The sequence below is a fragment of the Gopherus flavomarginatus genome, chromosome 13 (assembly GCF_025201925.1).
Source record: "Gopherus flavomarginatus isolate rGopFla2 chromosome 13, rGopFla2.mat.asm, whole genome shotgun sequence".
Classification (NCBI taxonomy): Eukaryota; Metazoa; Chordata; order Testudines; family Testudinidae; genus Gopherus; species Gopherus flavomarginatus.
In genome coordinates this window covers 19,252,571-19,271,980 of record NC_066629.1, presented here as the reverse complement: position 1 = coordinate 19,271,980, position 19,410 = coordinate 19,252,571, and the positions used below count along the sequence as shown (strand labels likewise).

At 47.0% G+C, this 19,410-nt stretch overlaps 2 protein-coding genes across 3 annotated transcripts; one reads left to right on the top strand and one right to left on the bottom strand.

Moving 5' to 3' along the window:
- Positions 1 to 957: 957 nt before the first annotated feature.
- ACAD8 (acyl-CoA dehydrogenase family member 8) lies at positions 958 to 13,606 on the bottom strand. Of its 2 annotated transcripts, none has more exons than XM_050922167.1 (11): positions 13,200 to 13,606; positions 10,521 to 10,621; positions 9,922 to 10,091; positions 7,981 to 8,090; positions 7,115 to 7,191; positions 6,263 to 6,400; positions 5,197 to 5,332; positions 5,000 to 5,097; positions 4,186 to 4,338; positions 3,044 to 3,146; positions 958 to 1,940 (listed from the first exon to the last, which is right to left on the bottom strand). In XM_050922167.1, exons 1-11 carry the CDS (start codon positions 13,399 to 13,401, stop codon positions 1,888 to 1,890), a joined length of 1,341 nt encoding a protein of 446 aa, XP_050778124.1. In that variant the 5' UTR covers positions 13,402 to 13,606; the 3' UTR covers positions 958 to 1,887. The 2 variants fall into 2 exon arrangements, with proteins under 2 accessions (XP_050778124.1, XP_050778125.1); XM_050922168.1 differs by lacking the exon at positions 13,200 to 13,606 and adding an exon at positions 12,499 to 12,699.
- Positions 12,846 to 19,108, top strand: THYN1 (thymocyte nuclear protein 1). Its single transcript, XM_050922169.1, has 8 exons — positions 12,846 to 12,980; positions 13,614 to 13,697; positions 14,799 to 15,022; positions 15,571 to 15,639; positions 16,480 to 16,572; positions 17,593 to 17,688; positions 18,608 to 18,758; positions 18,876 to 19,108. The coding sequence occupies exons 2-8, from the start codon at positions 13,655 to 13,657 to the stop codon at positions 18,917 to 18,919; spliced, it is 720 nt and encodes a 239-aa protein (XP_050778126.1). The 5' UTR covers positions 12,846 to 12,980; positions 13,614 to 13,654; the 3' UTR covers positions 18,920 to 19,108.
- The last annotated feature ends 302 nt before the right edge of the window (positions 19,109 to 19,410 follow it).

Below are 19,410 nucleotides of genomic sequence, written 5' to 3'. Positions count from 1 at the left end.
CCATTTATGCCTGAACCATTCATAGCACTACTTTTAGTCAATTACATAACCCTGAGTTTACAAAGCATCTTGGCCCAAGCAACCCAGCAAATGGGAAACAGATAAGCGTTACTGGCTCTCTGGTTGGACTCTACAGTACTAGGCAAATACTTAGAGAGGCCCAAACAAGGGTTATCTTACAGGGCAGTAGCCTTATGTTTACCCAGGTATTAAATACAGTCAGTTTGGATTTTAGCTTTTACCAAGCCAGTCTGTACCGTAGAGATGAGTCGTGTCTGGGGAGCTGGTTACAACGAACGTGAAACCTATCGCGTAGAAGGGACTTAAGTGTGTAACCACTGTTAAGCGACACCATCCAAACAAACAATCACCTCTTGACAGTCATGATGTAAGTAAGCACAGACAAGTCCTGAACAGTTAAGAGTTTCTATGGAGCGCGTAGCACAGCCAACTCACAATGTCAAAACCACTTTGGTATGACACTCCATTCCATCCCCATCCTCCACCTGGAAGGGTCAGATATGCGTGTCTTCATCTCCAAGAAGGAAAGGTCAAGTTACTTCAGTTCCTTGACATTATGGGGGGAAAAAAATCTCACCTATCGGCCTGTGTCATTTTTTGTGGCAGACACCAAAACAGGAATGTTGCCCAATAATTAAAGCCAGGATAGGAAATCAGCTCTCTCTGCCACTGATTCCTTACCTTGTCACTTCTCCTCTCTGCACCCCAATTTCCCCATCAGTCAAATGAGTATGGCAACACCTACCCACCAGAAAGGGATGTTAATTGGTAAAGCACTTTAAGGGACTAAAGAAATGCAAGTTATTAGGAATTAGGATTTTCCATTAAACAAGCAGATTAAAAAATAAATAACGCTATCAACTAAAGGGAATATGTTCAAATTAAAGAATTAGAATGTTGCAGAAAGAGTGAATTACAAGAACTGATGAAACTCCCTTGTGATTTTACTGTCATAGCTTTATTGATTCTGACATTGGGGAGGGAGTAAACGTGATCAAAGCTCTGACTCTGCTCATATTATACATTTCTGGGCAGAGTGAATTTGAGAATAAGGAGCCTAGGTTTTCTTGTGCAAGATTCTCTCATCTATCCCCCGATCCCATTACCCAGGATTCATAATGCTAATGAAAGCATTAAGTGAGATAGGGTGGAGCAAGAGCCAGTTGCACTAGGTAAGAGAACTCTAAGAAATGAGAAGCAGTGATGCTTTCAGATTAGCACCAGTCATTCCCCATTCCCTTCAATGGGTTTTAAATGCTCACTGCACTTTGTGACAACTCATGGAGAGACACTCTTTACGGATGACTTGCTCCAGTGCTGCAGCATAGCAGCTTGTAAAGACGGGTTTAAACAAGGCAACAGATTCTCCCTGTGATTCAAAGGAGTTGCCTTATTGATCCATAGGAGACCACGCATGTGCACAGTCCTGCCTGAAATTAATCAGCAGGCTATGCCTCCATATCTGCCTTAGACATGCCCCAGGGAAGGAGAGGGGCTGACTGGATTCCCTGTTTTAATCCTGTCTTGGCACAAAGGTGGAGTGGATGACCCCACAGGTCTAAAGTTTCTGTCTGAGGAGGGGCAGGGCAGCAGCAGTGGCCCATAGTCAGGAGACAGAGACAAGGGCTTTCATTCATGTCTGATTTTTATCTTTGGTGTCCTTGATACCAGTGGCTCTGCCAGGCACCGCATACAGCTGGGACCCTACGTGGCCTGCATACAGCTGTGCTTGGGGTCAGAAAAAGTCAAGAGAGTTTCCACTGGTACAGTCCCACTCCCAGGGAAGGAGGCTATGGAAACAGGAGCAATAGACAATGTTCTGCCTAGCAAGTGGAGTGTATTAAGACTAGAGACCAGCTCCTGGTTTCACTCCTGTAATAGACTCCTGGCCACAATCATCCTCATCACCTCGTTGGTACCTGCAGCAGGACAAAGACACAAAGAGAGAGAGACACACACACAGACAGAGACACATATCAGTTAAGTGAAGGCCCAATCCTGCTTCCACTGAAGTAAAAAGCAAAAATCCCAGGCTTGAAACCCACAACAGAGCAGCATGCAATCAGCAGAGCAGTTATTCCATGTCTCCATTCAGCCTGTGATCAGGGCAAAACCTGGTGGGATCTGTAGCCTACTCTACAGAAGAGATTCCTTTCAAGCATGAGAGGAGTTCTGGGTATTAGTGAGTGTAGAGCAGAAGGTAAGATGTAGATGCCTGGAAAAAGACGGCTCATTAAGGGGGCACTGAGCGCTTCTTGCTCCCATTGATATTAAAAGGATTTTAGGGCACTGAGCTCCTAGCAGAACTGGTCCCATATTGAAGGCCACAGTCTCTACTTTACCTACTGCTACATATGCATCATATCAGAGAGTAGAAAGGAGCATAGCAGGGGATAGCCAGGACCATACCCCTTCCCGATACTCTAATTCTAGGTGAATGAAGTTCAAAGAATAGCAGTAATAATGATTAAGAGGCTAAATTAAAAATAAAACGAGTTTGGCTCCACTAAGGGGGATATTACCACAAATCTCTCTACATGGATCTGAAGGTGCAACTGCACGCAGAGTGAGAATCGTTTAGGGTTCAACAATGGGTGTTAACAGGAGTAATAGGATGAAATTAAACAAAGACACCTTTCATGTGAACATCAGGAGACCTTTCCCTCTGGTGAGACCCATTAAACTGTAAAGAATTTTCCCAGGGAGGTGGTGGGAGTTCCTTCAACTGAGACATGTGGAGCAAGAGTAGACATGACACTAAAAATATACTGCAGGGAGCAATCCTGCACATGGAGTCTCTTCTGTCTTCCACTGGGTTGGAAATATTTACAGGGCTACACAAATCTGCTATAGCCTAGTGAACTCAGATCCCCTGCATGGGTTTTGCTGTCAGATGTGAGAGCTAAAGCACAGAATGAAAGAAGCGGAATTTGCAACTATAATCCAAGTCTCTGTTCTCCACTGGGACATGCGGCCAAGGTCATAGCCAGCGGACAGTTTTGTTGGCAATACCCCAGGTTACCTTCCAAGATCTGGTGGACTCTGATGTCTCTCATGAACTGCTGCACAGCATAGTCTTTCAGGTAGCCATAGCCCCCATGCATCTGTAGGGCCTGGTTGCAGATCTGAGGAAAAGAGAACGTGGCTGGGTCAGGCACAGAGTGATGAAGTGACTTGCCCAGGGCTACACAGCAAATCAGTGGCAGAGCTGGGCCTAGAGTCCAGGAATCTGGACTACGTCTATGCTCCAACCAGCAAACCACATTCCCAAGCAGAAATGGAAATGGAACCCAGGAGTCCTAAATTCCAGTCTCTTCTTCTCTAACCACTATATACCAGGCTGCTTGTTGCCACATTTCCAGACGTGCCATTTAAAACAAATGGTGTCATCTTAAAAGGAACGCTGCAACGCACAAACCCGTAGGGTGCATTTTAATTCCCCTCAACCAAAGTGGTTTCTGCTGCATTTTTAACTGAGTCTAGGTCCAAAATTAAAACGCAAGGCCACCATCTAGTGGCCAGCTAGGATAATTCCAGGATAGAGGCCCTCGTTAGTCAAAGATGGTACCAGGCCTAACTATAATTAATCCTGTGTGTGAGATACACCACATCGGCATTATACATCCAGGAAGCCAATGATAGGATGTAGTGGTAATTCCAAAATAAAACTAATCCAAGGCAATTTATAGCTCAGAACTTTTTTCTTTTAATTAAATGGCATTCTGTAATTGCACGAGAGTACCTCCCTCACTCCTAATGACACATGCTAACCAGGAATTAAGAGCAAGTAATGGACACCCTGGCATGCACCCTTATTACCTCATTGAAAGGTAGCTGAAATCACCAAAATGAAATGCTCTACTCATAGGTCTGTCTGAGCCCCCAGGCTCCTAGAAGCAGCAGAAGGCATTACAACATATGAAGACTGCCCAGGGAGAAGGATCATGGCCTGCAGAGGGGCTGAGATTCCTGTCTACACACAGGCCAGGATTCTGGCCCACATAAGAGGACTCAAGATTAGGTTTATGGCCCACCAAATGTGCCCAGGGCTGGAACCCTACAGACTGAAGAGACTTCCTGAAATCCCAAGCAGCATCAGCCATTACAAGGAGACTCTGAACGTTTCTGATTACAACACTTCCGTCAGAGACTTGGAAAACCTACTGTGAAGCACTCATCAGTGGCAAAAAGTTTGGCCATGGCGCACAGGGCAATAGCATCCTCCCGCTCTTCCTGTAGTGCCTGCGCTGCATTCCGTACCATGAGCCGTGCTGCCACCAGGCGCGTTGCCATCTCAGCCAGTCTGAACTGGAGGTACTGCCGGGAAGGAAATAGACAGCACATGAGGGGCCAGGTTAAGCCAGAGGCTCAGTGGGTCCCTGCCCTGAAACACTTCTCCCTATCCATCCTTCTCAGATGGGGCCTTGCCCTAGTACCACCGCCTGCCCCCTCAATTGGGGCCCTGTTCTGAATCTCACACCCCACCCTTTTCCCCTCTCAGCTACTATCCCCCAAATATCCCTCAGGTGCTCCCCCGTGCTGCTCCCCTATCCCACTCAGGCAGGGCCCCTATCTTCGTATTTCCTCTTCAGGGAACTTTCTAGAAAGGACTTCCCTTCACATGAATCTCAGGCCTCTCTGATTCTCTGTGCCAAGGCCACTGGCTCCCCTGACTCCCCAGTTCCTCTCTCTCAGCCTCTGTATTTTTCTCCAGCTCCTTCTGAGCATCTCTCTCTCTTCTATCATAAGGCCAACAAATAATTATGAACTATTTTCTGCATGAGGTGAAACCTCTCCGAGCGGGAGATGCTATAGAAGAGGGTCTGAGTACATTAGCATTGGGAGAAACTACTACAGTACCAGCTTCTCCCAGCAGAACATGTGTAAAGCAGGATGTGGGAGCTCCAGCTGTTTGTTTATGCAATAGCCAGAGGGGTGCAGTGGTGGAAAGGGCAAAGCTTGTAGACAGAAAAGTCACCTGGTTACTGGCTAGGGGTTCCCCAAACTGTTTGCGGATGGTGAGATGGTCCTGGGCCAGGAGGACAGAGGCATGAGCAGCTCCTAGAGAACAAGAAGCTGGCGGGGGAAGCCAAGGGCACAGAGTGAATATTACATGACAGCCACAAGGCTAGACTAGCCCCCTCCCTTCCCCTTGCTCTCAGCTGCCAGGCTTACCAATGTTGATCCTCCCTCCATTCAGGCCCTTCATGGCGATGCCGAAGCCCTGCCCTTCTGCACCCAGACGGTTGGTGACGGGAACAGCACAGTCCTCGAAGATCACAGCCCGAGTCGGCTGGGAGTTCCAGCCCACCTGGGAAAGACAGGAGTATCTCACAGACAGTCTGGAGGACTGGGCACATCCAGCTCTCTGCTGGAGAAATAACAGGTCTATCACTGCTCTCTCCCTCCACTGTCAGGCTTGTGAAGGGAAGTGTCTCTAACGCAGACTCCGTGACACAGAATGTGGCACCCCTCAGATCCTGCAGTGAAGAGAAGTCTGTTCAGCTACCACTCCAGCCTTTTCAAACTAAAGGTTTACACATGCACTGCCCCCTTCAGCTGGATTTTGACAGTAACTTTCGGGACATTTTAGGTGGCTCAGTTTTAGTTTGCTGGATTTGTACCTCCAGACACCTGGATCACGAGTTTATCTCCAAAGCTTTGCAGTTCACATGCAAAGCACCATGCAGTCTGGGAATCTCTGCTCAGAAGAGACCTCATTACTAGCTTAGCCAAGGGGTCAGGACTGAACTTCAGCAATGCTGCTGGTGAGGGTTGAGGGTCAGGCGCTTGTGAAGCTAGCACAGTCTGCACCATACGTAACCCTGATTGGTTTGAGGAACCCTTAAACTTCATGAGCAACTCAATCCACTAGAAATTGAAATGCAAATGTCTCTGAGAAGTGCAGATCCAGTGAATCTGTATCTGGTGCCGGCTTGACAGACCTGGAGATTAAAGCTCTCCACCTATTCACGCAGCAGACACAGCATTAGCAGTGGCAGTGCAAGGTTTCCCCACACCATGCGCGTCAATGCTGCCGCGAGTCAGGACACTGGATTATCTCGGGCTATGGTTCAGTGAGGAAGCAGGACAGCAGACTAGAACGGTCCAGCTGTCTCACCCAGTACAGGGCTGGATGGGCCTGCTATCTGATCAGACATGGATCGCTAGTGGTCTACTCCACTCTGGCCTGCCTCTGCTGTGTTCCCCCGCACACTCTGATGATGTGTGGGTCTCTCACCTTCCTCTCTTTCTTGCCAAAGCTGAGCCCTGGAGTTTCTTTCTCCAGCACCAGGCAGGAGATGCCTTTGGGGCCAGACCCCCCTGTGCGACACATGACTACATACACATCTGTGTCACCACCGCCACTGGTGAAGGCCTGGCAAGGGGCAGAGGAAAGGAGACAGAATTAGCACACAGGAAGCCCACGTCCACAGCCTGGGAAGCAGGAGAGACTCTCCATTGGGCACCATGTGCTGAAAGGGAGTTAGGTGTCCTGTGTGGTGATACAAGGGCAGAGAGGAGGGCGAGGGGATCAGAGACTTGGAGGAGGAGGAAGGCAGAGGGGAGGAGAGGCAAGGAGACAAAAGCATGGGAGGGGAGTGGGCTTGAGGGATTGGTTTATGGGGTGAAATCACAGGCTGAATAGGTGTAGCCTGGCCAACTGGGGTTGGAGGGACAGAAGGGCGCAGAATAACCACCTCCAGTTACTGGTCGTTAGAGTGCACAAATTCCAGGGAGAGGAGGGGGTAGAGCTAGAAATAGTGGGAGAAAGTTCAGCATCAGGCAGGGCTTCCCAGCAGTGCACTTTACTCGGCTGGGAACAGCGTCTCCAAGGGAAGAGGCGGACGCCCCACCACCAAGGGACATGTAAAACAGAACTGAACAAAGCCCTAGAGAATACACTGTGGGGAACAAACCTGCCCTGGGAGAAGCAACTGGAGATTATGTGAAAAAATGGGATATCACCAGTTCCACAAGCCAAGAGGAAGAGGCAGAGATGAGAGGGTGAGTGGGGGAGACAGAGATATGGCAACGATCCTCTCATACATGCAGGGCACTCAGGGGTTTTTAAGGCGAGAAAAGCTGGTACCTTGGAACCATTAAGGACGTAGGTGTCGCCTTTCCTTTTGGCTGACGTTATCAGGGAAGCTGCATCACTTCCACTTCCTGTTAGTGGGGAAGGAAAGGAGCCAATGAGATGGCAAGGCTGCCTCTCTCCTTGAGAGATTGTGTATTTATTTGGAATGATGCAGAGTCAGACTCAGGGCCAAATGCATCCGTGGAACCAGAGAGTATAACTCCTACTGACCTCAATAGGGGCTGTGACCCCTTGCCCCTGAGCTGAATTTATCCTCTAGAGCCAAGCAATTCAGAGCAGGATGGTCAACCATATCCTCATGGGCTAAGGAACAGGTCTCATCCAGCTCATGTGGGATCCTGACTGTCCATGGCTTTAAACTAGAGATGTCAGATCGGTGTGGATTTATTTATTAAAGTGCCCTGGACAGAGATTCACCCTCTTAACACAGTATTTATCCATTTTGTTTAACCAGCCTTGAAAACAGGAGCGACAGGCCAGTCAAAGTGCATCTAGTTTTGTCACATATTCTGCAAAGCCGTGTGTATCCCCCCACATCTGACCAAGGTACCCTGCAGTACCTTCAGCTCCTCACTTCTCTCAGTGAATCACAGCACTTCTCCTTGCCCTTCCCATCACTGCTGTATGCTAAGGGGAGAAGCCTGTCAGCATCGTGAGATGTGCCCCACTGAGGTACCACCCCTTGCTACACTGATACCGTAAAGCACAAGCCACATGGAGGTCTGGATAGCTCAGAGCAACAGGAGATGGAGTTTCACTTCTAGTTCCTTGGAACATTTGAGAATGAGAGTGACTGATACAACATTTCTGGGACTCAGGACAGGAAGGAGATGGGATTATTTGTACATGAAGCTCACCCGGCTCGGTCAGGCAGTAAGAGGCTAACTTTTCCATGCTACAGAGGGATGGGCAGAACTTGTGTCTCTGCTCCTCATTGCCAAAGGTGTCAATCATCCAAGCACACATGCTGCACCAGGAGAGAAGGGATAGGGTTATAATGCATGCATACAAGCACAGGCCTAGGAAGAAAGATGATCATTGAATGCTCATGCCACTGGCATGGAGGTTTGGCAGTTTTCAGCCTCTTCCGGAGCTAATATAACCTAGCCTAGGAGACAAACACCTTCCCCCACTGAAACTGAACAAAGCAACTACATGCCAGAGGGACTGGCTCAGGGTCTTAAACTTCATAAAGCTTCTTGGAATCAGTGTACAGAGCTGAGAGTCAGGACAGCTGCATTCTATTCTCAACTCTGCCTCCGACTCTGCGTGAGACCTTGGACAAGTCACTGCCTCCTTGTGTGCCTTAGCATCTGTAAAAAAGGTATGGAGATAATTATGTGAGTATTAATATTGCAGTAATGTCTAGGAGTCCTAATCATGGACCAGAACCCCACTATGCTAGCCACTATACCAATGGAACAAAAAATGGTCTCTGCTCCAAAGAGTTTACAATCTAATTCAATTTCCCTTCTCAAGAGTTTAGAGTTCTACAAAATTATTGTTACAATCATACTACTGAGAGGGAGGTGTAAATATTATTTCCATGCCCTACAAGGAAAAGGCTGACTCTTACTGTGTATTGGTACATCACTTAGTGCAATGGGATCCTGATGTTGACTGAGATATTGCCACAATAAATAAATCAGTTTAGAGATGGGGTAACCGAGGCACAGAGCATTTAAGGGATTTGCTCATGGCTATATAATAAGTCGATGACAGAGCTAGGAACAGAACCCAAAAGTTCCCAGCTCCAGCTCTCTGCTCACATCACTAGGCTAAAATTATTTCCCTGTGAACAGAATGATTCCTTTCAGTGTCCAAGGAACTGCAGCCTGATTGCTAAGAGTAACCAGCCATGCCCCACATGCCCACTAATGGTCCCTACATTACATCCTTACATAATGCAATTCAATACAGACATGTGAAAAGTACTACACTTGTGAATTTGATTTTTCCTTCTTAATTACAAAATGAGGAGTAACGGCCTCGTTGGTAGTTCTGCTGAAAAGGATCTGGGGGTTAAAGTGGATCACAAATGGAATATGAGTAACAATGTGTCGCAGTTTGCAATAAGGGTTATCATTCTGGGCTACATTAACAGGAGTACTGTATGTAAGACATGGGAAGTAACTGTCCGACTCTGTCTGGTGCTGGTGAGGCTTGAGCTGGAGTACTGTGTCCAGTTCTGGTGCCACACTTTAGGAAAGATGTGGACCAACTGGAAAGAATCCGGGGGAGAGCTATAAAAATGATAAAAGGTTTAGAACACCTGATCTATGAGGAAAGGCTAAAGAATCTGGGCAAGTTTAGTCTTGAAAAAGGAAGGCTGAAGGGGGAGCCGATAGGAGTTTTCAAATATGTTAAGGGCTGTTACAAAGAGGACTGTGGTCAATTGATCTCCATATACACTGAAGGCAGGTCAAGAAGTATGAGCTTAATCTGTAGCAAGGGAGATTTAGGTTAGATATTAGGGGAAAAATTCTAACCATAAGGGTAGCTAAGCTTTGGAATAGGCTTTCAAGGGAGGTCATGGAATCCCTGTCATTGGAGGTTTTTAAGAACAGGTTAAATAAACACCTGACAGGGATGTACTAGGTTTCCTTGATCCTGCCCCAGCGCAGGGAGCTGGACTTGACCTCTTGAGGTCCATTCTAACCCTACTTTTCAATGATTCTGTAATGAATGGCACCCCTGAAAGTGACAAGATGACAGGATTAAGGAGTCCCAGTGTTCATAGTAAGAGTATTATTCAGCCAGACTGACCACAGATGCTTAGCCAGTTGTCCCACACTCACTTATGGATGCTCAAGTAGGCAGTGGTGCTGGTACATCCTGTCGACAAAGCCTCAAAGATGATGGAGGTATCAAGCCGTGACAGTCCTGAGCCACCTACATCTGGTTTCACATAGATCCCTCCGAACCCCAGCTGGGCTGCTTTCTGCATTGTCTCCACGGGGAATATTTCCTATTGGAGGCACAAAGGGAAAAAGGCATTGCAAGAGATCAAGAGCAAGATCAGCTTCCAGTGAAGATGAACCATGAAGTCCAGTTCTGAACTTCCACAAAGTTTAAGTGGATAGGTAGGCATCTAGGTAGATCAGGGAGCAAGTGCAGGTTTTCTGACTTCTCTGTTCTGCCCGCTGGGGTCACAGATGGCAGCAGGGTGCCCCTGAATCAGCATCGCTGAAGGAAATCTTTCCACTGTCACAATCACAGCACTAAGCAAGAGAGAAGGAGCTACTGAAGACTCCACTACCTGCAGGGCTGGGGCAAGGGGGAAAAAAAGGAAAGAAATTAATAGCCCGTTAATGCAGGCAAGAGGAACTCCTGAGGGAGGAGAGGATATTGGGTGAGGCATCCCTTTTGTAGGCTAGCAGCTGGCCTGTGCTCTCACCTTTTCATCCCATTCTGCCATGTGAGGGGCCATCTCCTTGGCAGCAAAGTCAAAGGCGACCTTTTGGAATTCCTTCTGCTCCTCAGTCAGGCCTGTAGATGCTGGAAAAGCAGGAGAAGAGCGGATGCTTTCAGAGGATGAGGAAGGAGGCTGCAAACCTCCTCACTTCTTTAATACCCAGGACAAATCTGAAACATTGTAGTAATTATTGTTCACAGTCCAATATCTCTTAGCCCTGTTATCTGCACCGACCCGCTGTGGCATTATCAAGCATCAGTCGCGCCTCCCAATGAATCAATGCAGAATGAATGCCTCTGCATGCTGCTATGAGGCAGTGGTCTAGCAGAGGGGCTGCCTTCTGGGGAAGCAAAACCAAGGTCTTGATCTCTTGCGGTCACTGAACATGAACTTCAATGCACAGCTAAAACTGTGTGTGTGGGGGAGGTTTACTGGTGTTTTTTGATGCAGAAAGACAGCCTTGACATTCTACAGGGTTGTTTTGTTGTTGTTGTTTGCCTGGGTATTTCCCCTCCCTCTTCATTAAAATGATCACTTTTCGATTTCTTTGCTTTTCTGGAGAACTCACTGGAGAGCTGGGTTGAAGCTTCACAACAGAGCAAAACTTACTGCAACCCCCAACTCCAGCTTCCATGTAAAACCCTGTCTACAAAGGAGAGGTGGGGTGGGGATGAACCCATGTAGTTACACTAGTATGAGCCTGAAGCATACATGTGCTTCATCACTGCAATATACATCAGCAATTTACCAGAGAAAGTCACAAGTATGCAAGCGTGTGACCTTAGATCCTGCACTGGTGTAACTATGTGATGTAAGTTTATCCCCGCAGACAAACCCTGAGAGGAGAAGGCAATGTGGAGTCACACACAGGTTAGAACCCTTCGTTTTTGTCAGAGTTAAACAAAACCCAACCAAGCAAAGCAAACCCAAAGAATTTCAAATAAAGTCAAACTCATTCCCCTTCCCTACTCAGTTACAGATAGGAAAGCTACAGCCCAGGTTTCAAAATAGTTCCATTGCAGGATTAACTTCTCAGGTCCTTCAGAGGATCCTCTAGCAAAAATTAGGAGGACAAGAATTGATATTCCTCATTTTAAAATCTTCTGTTGTAACCACATTCAGAGACCCCCAGCTAGGATCAGGACCCTGCGGTGCTCGCTGCTGTACAAACACATAGAAAGAGTCCGTGCCCTGAAGAGCTTACACTCTAATCTTTATAAGATAAAACACAAGCTGAAAAAAAAATCAAAACAAACTTTAGACCATCCTTACACTTCATAAAGAATCAGTGAAGGCTATAAGCAAAATACATTTCCTCCTTTTGTAGTCCACATCTAGAGATCCTATAGCACTTCTTGCAAAAGTAGAGACAGGAATACTAGTGCTTTGGCTAAAGGCTAATGTGCATAATTACATTCTGGTTCATGAAATTCCCACTTTTTAGAATCATAGGGTTAGAAGCGCCTGCAACGATCGTCTAGTCTAAACCCCTCTTACAATTATATGACATTCTTCTTTGATGCAGGCCCTACAATGTGTCAAGGGGCTGTGACAGTTGTTTGAACAGCACCAACACATGGGGCTTTCATCCCCTCCCTAGTGAGATCATTCCCCAGCTGGAAAGATCTCACTGTCAGAAAGCTTTCCCTGATGTACAGCCTACATGTGCCCTTTCTTAAGTGCATTGCATTGCTGCCACTCATAATCATACCCCTTGGAACACACTCAGCAACTCCTGCTGTTCCAGAATGGACAGAGGGAGGAGGCTCAGTTCCAGCGCTGGTTTTATGGGCTCCAGCCCCTCCACCACCTCCACCGTATTTAAGACTTGCCCATCTCCATCGCTTCTGGGCGCCCCTGCTTCCATATCCCTGCCCCCCGCCATCCCCCCAGCCTTCACCCTTCTGCACCGCCTGGCCCCGCGCACCGTGGGGCTCGGCCCCTCTGCCCTGAACCTTACGGTCAATGCAGGAGACGATCCTCCTGCGCCCCAACACCTGGGGCCAGCTTGGGCTCCTGCGCAGCTGGGCCCCTAACCTGCTGCAGCCTCGCCAAGCCATGCCAGCAGCCCTTCTGTGCCAGGGAGCCTGCCCTGCGCCGCACTGCGGGAGTTGTAGTCTGCAGCAGAGAGCAGCCCGCAAAGCATCCCCAGCTGGAGGGGGCGCGGGACTACAGCGCCCAGAAAGCACCGCGCAGGGAGGCTGAGGGATTCTGGGAGCTGTAGTCCTTCTCCCCCCCATTGAGGGACTGAGGCTCTCGCATTGGCCGCTGGGCAGGGGGCAGGTCTTAAAGGCATTGCACGTTTGCATAACTTTTATTGCCCGCCGACCTTCAGCAGGCTAAGAGGCAGGCAGCCTGGGGCTGCTTCTCCATCCCCAAGCCGCTGTGCAGCCAGGAGCATCCCTCCCCCCGCAAAGAGACGGGCTGCTGCACCCGCAGCTGGTGAGGAGAGCCCGGGGGCCGGAGGGGAGGAGTGAGCCATGGGGAGGCGGGGTAAGGGAGCGAGCCCTGGCATGGGGGGAGGAGGGGAAGCAAGGCATGGGGATATGGGCTGGTGGGAGGAAACTGGGGTTGGAGGGAGTCTGGGGGGCAATGACTGTTCTACTGTGGTTACCAGGAAAGTTGCCCATTAAGCAGACATCAGGTTGGTCCAACACCTACCATTGGAGGATTCAAACCTGCCACCTAGAGCTGCAAGGCTCTGTCCCATGAACCATCCAGTGCTCCCAGGATAGGACACCAACGGCTGGCACCTTGAAGAGAGAATGTTTATACCCTTTCTGCAGCAGCAGCAGCATAGCTGGCACCCAGTCTGCTGCAGGGGTGGGAGAGAGGGGAAGGTGAACAGGGACGAAGGGAACATTTGTCCCCCCCAAAACCATCTTCAAAGGGTCCCAGATTATTGTACAAGTGTCCAACGTTAAGCAGTGGATACATTACAAATCACAACAAAATACTAACATAATAGCATTTTTACTTCTTTAAACTCTTGAATGGAATGGTTTCTCTTTCTTTTTGCTTGAGTAAGTGGTAACAGCAAGTGTTTCCCAACCAGTATTCTCCCCCACCCCCCAGGTGCTTCTGCCTGCAGAGAAACTAGTTCAAGGAAGCCAGAGATGTCTCGGCCAGGCAAAAAGAGAAGCAGAGCAGCATTGCCAGGTCTGTGCAGAAATCTTAATCCGCTCAACAGCTGTAGCTTTTTGGCTGTTGGGTTCTCAGATTTGGGTGTGGGTTCCAGCTGATAGTGAAAACATGGACAAATACTCTCTGTACTTGCCTGTAAACTGCCCACCTTTTCATAGGCCAGGATTTTGCAGATTGTGTGTTTCTCTTCTATAAATTGTCTGGGAGACCCCTATGGGCCTGACAGGACTTTTTCCATCTATATAATAAGGGATAATGATACTTCCCTACAGCACAAGGGTGTTGAGAGATTTAATTAATTCATATTTGTAAAGCATCCTTAGATTGTCCACTGTTAAGGTACTTGAAGTCAAAATACTATGTAGCATTGTTATTACACTACTTGCTATGACACGGAAGAGTATTATCAAATAACTAACCAACTGCATTAGAGGCAATGTGACTTAGCAGTTAGGAAGTTGTATTCCCACCTCTGCTATTGATTTGCTGTGCAAACTTGGGCACTTTTTCTCTCTGTGCCTCTGTTACTCGCTCTCTTGGCTGCATGCTTTTTAAGATTTTAACCATTTTCAGGCACGGACTGTCTGTTAGCATCTAGCACAATGGAGCCTGTACCTGAGGCTTCTAGCTGCTGTAGTACAGATTAAAAATAAAGTACACTGTGATGTACAATTTTCGTATGTTCACTTATGGACTAATTCACAGAGTTTGGCTGCCTGCACTCAGTTTCTCATCTGTTGGTACAAAGTAGTCCAGTTGTTGCATTTCATTAGGGCTAGTTTTCTGAGTCAAACTAATACACTATTGTGGCTTTTCTATATTTAAATGACAGTATGAGCAAAACCTTGGCAATTGCTAGACCACAGCTGTCCAATCAACAGTAAAAACGCCTGTTTTTTTTAACCTTGGAACACATTCCAGATATGCTGGAAAACTTTGTAAGTGATGTCAACTGCCTAAGCTAGGGGCTGGGATCCACCAAAAACTCCTTTTCTAGCCAAATATTGTCCCATATCAAGCCTGCTGGGATGTAAGTCAGGTATTTACAGCAATTGGCAAATTAGGAAACAATGTGTTCTGATTTCTCCACTCACACTGTGTTTTTTTTAAAAAAAGATAAAGAGGGGTCTGCTGCTAAATTCACCAAAAGTAAGACTCAGGAGGAGGAAGAATCCATGATACCTGCAGCTAAGGAGAGGAATTCAAAGCCTGTGGGGAGCGGCACAGGAAAGACTACTAAGGAGGCCTGCCCTAGCGCGCAGGGAAGCAAGCAAGCATACAGCCACTGGCTGATGAAATCAGAGCCAGAGAGCAGGTTTGAGAAGGGAGTGGATGTGAAAGTAAGTACTTGATTTTCCTTACTGTCACCATCCCAGCATGTGTGCTCAGGGATGAGGAGGAATGGAAACTTATTTTTAGCTACAGGTTCTGTTTAATATCAAAATTACCTTATTTCTTTCTTTTACAATGAAGAGTCACTCTCTTCTCAAATACCCTTCTCTTTCTGGGAGCATGCACACACAGATTTCATTCTCCTCCAGGCCCAGAGAGATCCTGTAAAAAAGCCCCACCGGGCACTGTGTGTGGAACTCAGTGTATGTACCTTGTGACCACAAATGGTTGAATTGACCTTGCTAGGATTTTTATCTGCAGCAGCAGGAAGTCTGTCTATTTCAGACCTGGTCCTTAGACTGCCAAAGCATTCCCTCTACAGCTTAACTTTCTTTCCTATAAACCAAGCAGGGACCAAAAGCTTTGTAAACCAGACAGTATGGTGAGAGATGCCCTAGAAACACATTCATGTACATAGACAATAAGAAAGGCCTCTGTCCATTAAATCCAAATTATAATCCAAGTCTAACCACCTGTTTTTAATTTGATTGGGCAGTTTGGCATTGAAGATTTAAAGGCTCAGCCCAATCAGACAGCATGCTGGGATGGAGTCAGGAATTACCAGGTAAGGAGCAGTGACTGAAGGCCCTGATTGCAAATACAGCATCGCTGAAATATCACTATTGAAAACAATAAGAAAACAAATTAGCTCTCTTCATAAATGCCAAACTGCAGGCAAAATAGATGACTTGTCCACCCTGCCTTTTCCTGTGACCAAATTCTTCCCCCGCGTACGCTAAGCCATTTGTTCCTACTTGCTGCCCTTTGGTAAGAGCATATGTGGCTAATTATCTGTGGCTTAAAAAAAAAAATCTCCCCAGACATATTCAGACAGGCCAGTTCTCTGGAAAGTCACCTGGTTTTTCTGTCTGGTTTCAGAAAGAAATATGAAGGGTCAAAGCAAACAACCCTCATTTCTTGTCTTTTCCTTTCCTCTTCAGTTTTTTCCTGCAAAGCCCCAGCTAACCTGACTCCAGCTTCTTGTCTACGTAGTTTTCTGTTTTGGCACATTGGTACAGTGGGAAATCTAAGCACAATTTTGTCTCTTTATAAACAAAACCAGCTTTCCTGCTTGTTCTGTAACAGCAAACTTTGGACTCCTTCAGTTGCTGAATCAGTATGGCAGAGCTGCTGAATTCCATATAGACTTTATAGCTACTAAGACCCTGGGTCTTTAGTCTGTTTTTCTTACGTGAACTTAGAAGAAAAAAGAATTTTTTTTGACATTTGTAGGAATGTTTGTATGAGCAGGTCTGCAGCACCAGTGGCACTTCCATTCTTCCTTCCTGTTTCATTAAGGAGCTAATGGGGACAGCCTTTGGAAACCTTCCTATAGGGGACATTGCAGGCCCTCCTCATAGCTTAATTCCAAAGTTCAGTGGTCTCTTATCTAATCATCTGACAGGCACGGAATTTCATGAGAGACATGAAAGTTGGACAAGAAGCATTTTTCTATCACAGTAACTGCAAAGAGCCTGGGATTGCTGGAATTATCAAGGTGAGAACCTCTTGCTAATCCTTGCAACAGTGCAATACTTGACTACTGGTCTATTGGAAACAGAAGTAAAATTAGCCCTGCTCCTACCTCAACCCCCGAGAAATGCAAGAGTAGCCTAATCATTAGTTGTGAAGAGCCTACAATCACTGGTTCACAGACCAGCAGTGCTAACTACCCCCCTTCACCCTTCCCCAACAGAAACAGAACCAGCTTATGCAATCTCACTGGTTTCATGCTGGAGTGTTTCCAGACAAGGCAATCAAGTGATGCCAGATTTACACCAGTGTCTGAATAGAATGTGGCTCATTGAGTTCCACGCAGTTGTTTGTGCAGTCTTTCAGATTAGACCTGAAGCAGCTGACCTCTGTGAGCATGCAAGATTTTAAGAGTACATGGGTATCCCAATTTGTTGCCCACCATTGCAGTGCACTGGTGCATTGTTGCTCTCAGTGTTTTTTAAAAAGCTTTGGGCAGAGACTGTAAAGAAGCAGCTCATCCCATTAGAATGGAGCTCCTGTGGTCATATCCAGGGAGCAACTGGCTAACTCTGCAGCAGTATGGCCCCATTACTCCTCCTCAAGATCTTTTGGTGGACACCACATATCTTCTGCTGCTAGGAATACTTAGCTGGCTGATCATGGGAGATATAGGCAGAGTGCAGGAACCCCAGTCCCTGAGCATTCATTCTATCAGATGCCCTGCTTCAACACTCAATGACATCTCCCAAGATGTGCGCTTTTGGCTGCTATTAGTTAGGGCCTTGAATTCTATGCCGTTCTGACTGCAACCTTAGGCAAGTTCCTTAAACCTCTGACTCAGTTTACTCATTTGGAAACTGCATATACCTTACCAAGCTCAGAGGGTGCCTAGATAGCTACTTAGTATTTGTAAAGCGTAGTAGTGAAGGGCGTGCTAATGGTGTTGCTTTTGATATACCCTTCCTCTCATTTATGGTGGGTCAGGAGGCATCAACAACTCTAGTCTTACTCAGTCTCTGCTCTGCTTCCCTTTAAATTTTAGATTGTGAAGGAGGCCTACCCAGACCACACTCAATTTGACAAGAAGGACCCTCACTACGATTCCTCCAGTACCAAGGAGAACCCCAAGTGGTCGATGGTAATGTATTAAGTTAAACACACAGCCAGTTCTGAACATTGATGTGGTGGGCAGAGAAAGGGAGAGAATCTGATGGCCTCCCTGGTCTATCAAAGCCCCTGTTCGAACCTACACCGCCTCTGTCATAAGAGGGAGTTCATTCCAGTTGTTTCCCTGTTCCCTTGCTCTACCTTGGCCCCATCCTAGAGGATGCAGAGATCCATATATCCTTAAGTTCTTACCACCTCACCTGGAAACCCTGCTACCTGAAAACAGAACCTCTAGCCCCTCTATAGTGCAGAGCTCAGTGGCCGGGGGAGGAAGATTACTCTGCACACCTGTAAGTCTCAAGCTGAATCTACACTAGGCAGTGTTAATTCCTCAAGCACAAGAACAAAGCTGTAGGGTAGTATTAGACATCAGCTCTACATCCCTAATAAAGGTCGTGTCCCTCAACAAGGAGATGGACTCATTGCTCTAATGCAGGGGCTCTCAACCTTTCCAGACTACTGTACCCCTTTCAGGAATCTAATTTATCTTCCCTACCCTCAAGTCACCTCACTTAAAAACTACTTGCTTACAAAATCAGACCTAAAAATACACAAGCATCACAGCACATTATGACTGAAAAATTGCCAACTTTCTCATTTTTTACCATCTAATTATAAAATAAATCTATTGAATACAAATATTGTACTCACATTTCAGTGTGTAGTATATAGAGCAGTATAAAGAAGTCATTGTATGACAGTTTGTGCTGACTTCACTAGTGCATTTTAGGTCATCTGTTGTAAAACTAGGCAAATATCTAGATGACTTGCTGTATCCCCTGGAAGACCTCTGCGTACCCCTGGTTGAGAACCACGGCTCTAATGTCAGTAGTTCTTGTCTATCTCTAGCAACTGTGCTCCCTCACTGCCCATGTCTCCCCACTCACCAGGTGGACGTCCAATTTGTGCGGATGACTAAGCGCTTCATCCCCCTGTCGGAGCTGAAGGCTCAACACCAGGCACACAGAGTTTCGGGAGGCCCGCTGAAGGACATGACACTCTTCACCAGGCAGAGGCTCTCCATCCAGCCCCTGACAGATGGTAAGAACCTTCCCCCTACTAGGGAGGCTTTGACAAGATTCCTGCCAAGGAGAACCCCATTGCTTAGGACACTAGTGTGTTCTGCTTTTGACTCTCTTTTCCTGCCCCTTCACCCAGAGGAATTTGAATTCGTCTTGAGCCTTGAAGAGAAACCAAGTTAGACAGACTGCAGCAGCGGGGCCCATCAAGGCTGAAAATTACCCCCCTCCAGCCAGGACCCTCCATTCCAAATTTATATTCTCAAACCCAGCCCCAGGGAAGACCCTGCGAGCAGACCAAAATGAGGTGTATATATTCACTGTTATTTTGGTGCACTGTGCTTACTTTTAAATAAAACTTTTTTGAAGTCAGTGATACCTATTTGATTTTTCAGGGATGGGGAAGGGTTTGCAGCTCCTGTTTACTGCAGAGAGAAGAAAAAAGCTTGCCTTCCTGATTCTGTTTACAATAGGCGGTGCCAAGACACACAAGGCTCCTTCCACTCTTTAGTGCGAACCCATTTGTGCTGCAGGGGGACAGAGATCTCTCAAGAGCGAGTATACACATTCAGCACTCAGGCTGCTTGGAGAGTTTATTTCAAGTTTTTAATACTGTAGCCTTTGGGGCCTAATCATGTGAGCTTTGGTTTAATCCTTATGCTGGGCTAGTGATC

Excerpts from the sequence above, each read along its gene's own strand:
- ACAD8 (XM_050922167.1), bottom strand. The coding sequence starts at position 13,401 with ATGTTCCCTTCGTCCCTGTTCACCTTCCCCTCTCTCCCACCCCTGCAG. Across the intron at positions 8,091-9,921 it reads GCCTACTTGAGCATCCATAA|CATGTGTGCTTGGATGATTG; the intron begins GTGAGTGTGGGA and ends CTCCTGGTGCAG. Across the intron at positions 5,098-5,196 it reads TGGAGGGAGGATCAACATTG|CTTCTTGTTCTCTAGGAGCT; the intron begins GTAAGCCTGGCA and ends TTCCCCCGCCAG.
- THYN1 (XM_050922169.1), top strand. The coding sequence starts at position 13,655 with ATGTCTCGGCCAGGCAAAAAGAGAAGCAGAGCAGCATTGCCAG. Across the intron at positions 13,698-14,798 it reads AAGCAGAGCAGCATTGCCAG|ATAAAGAGGGGTCTGCTGCT; the intron begins GTCTGTGCAGAA and ends TTTTAAAAAAAG. Across the intron at positions 16,573-17,592 it reads GGATTGCTGGAATTATCAAG|ATTGTGAAGGAGGCCTACCC; the intron begins GTGAGAACCTCT and ends TTTAAATTTTAG.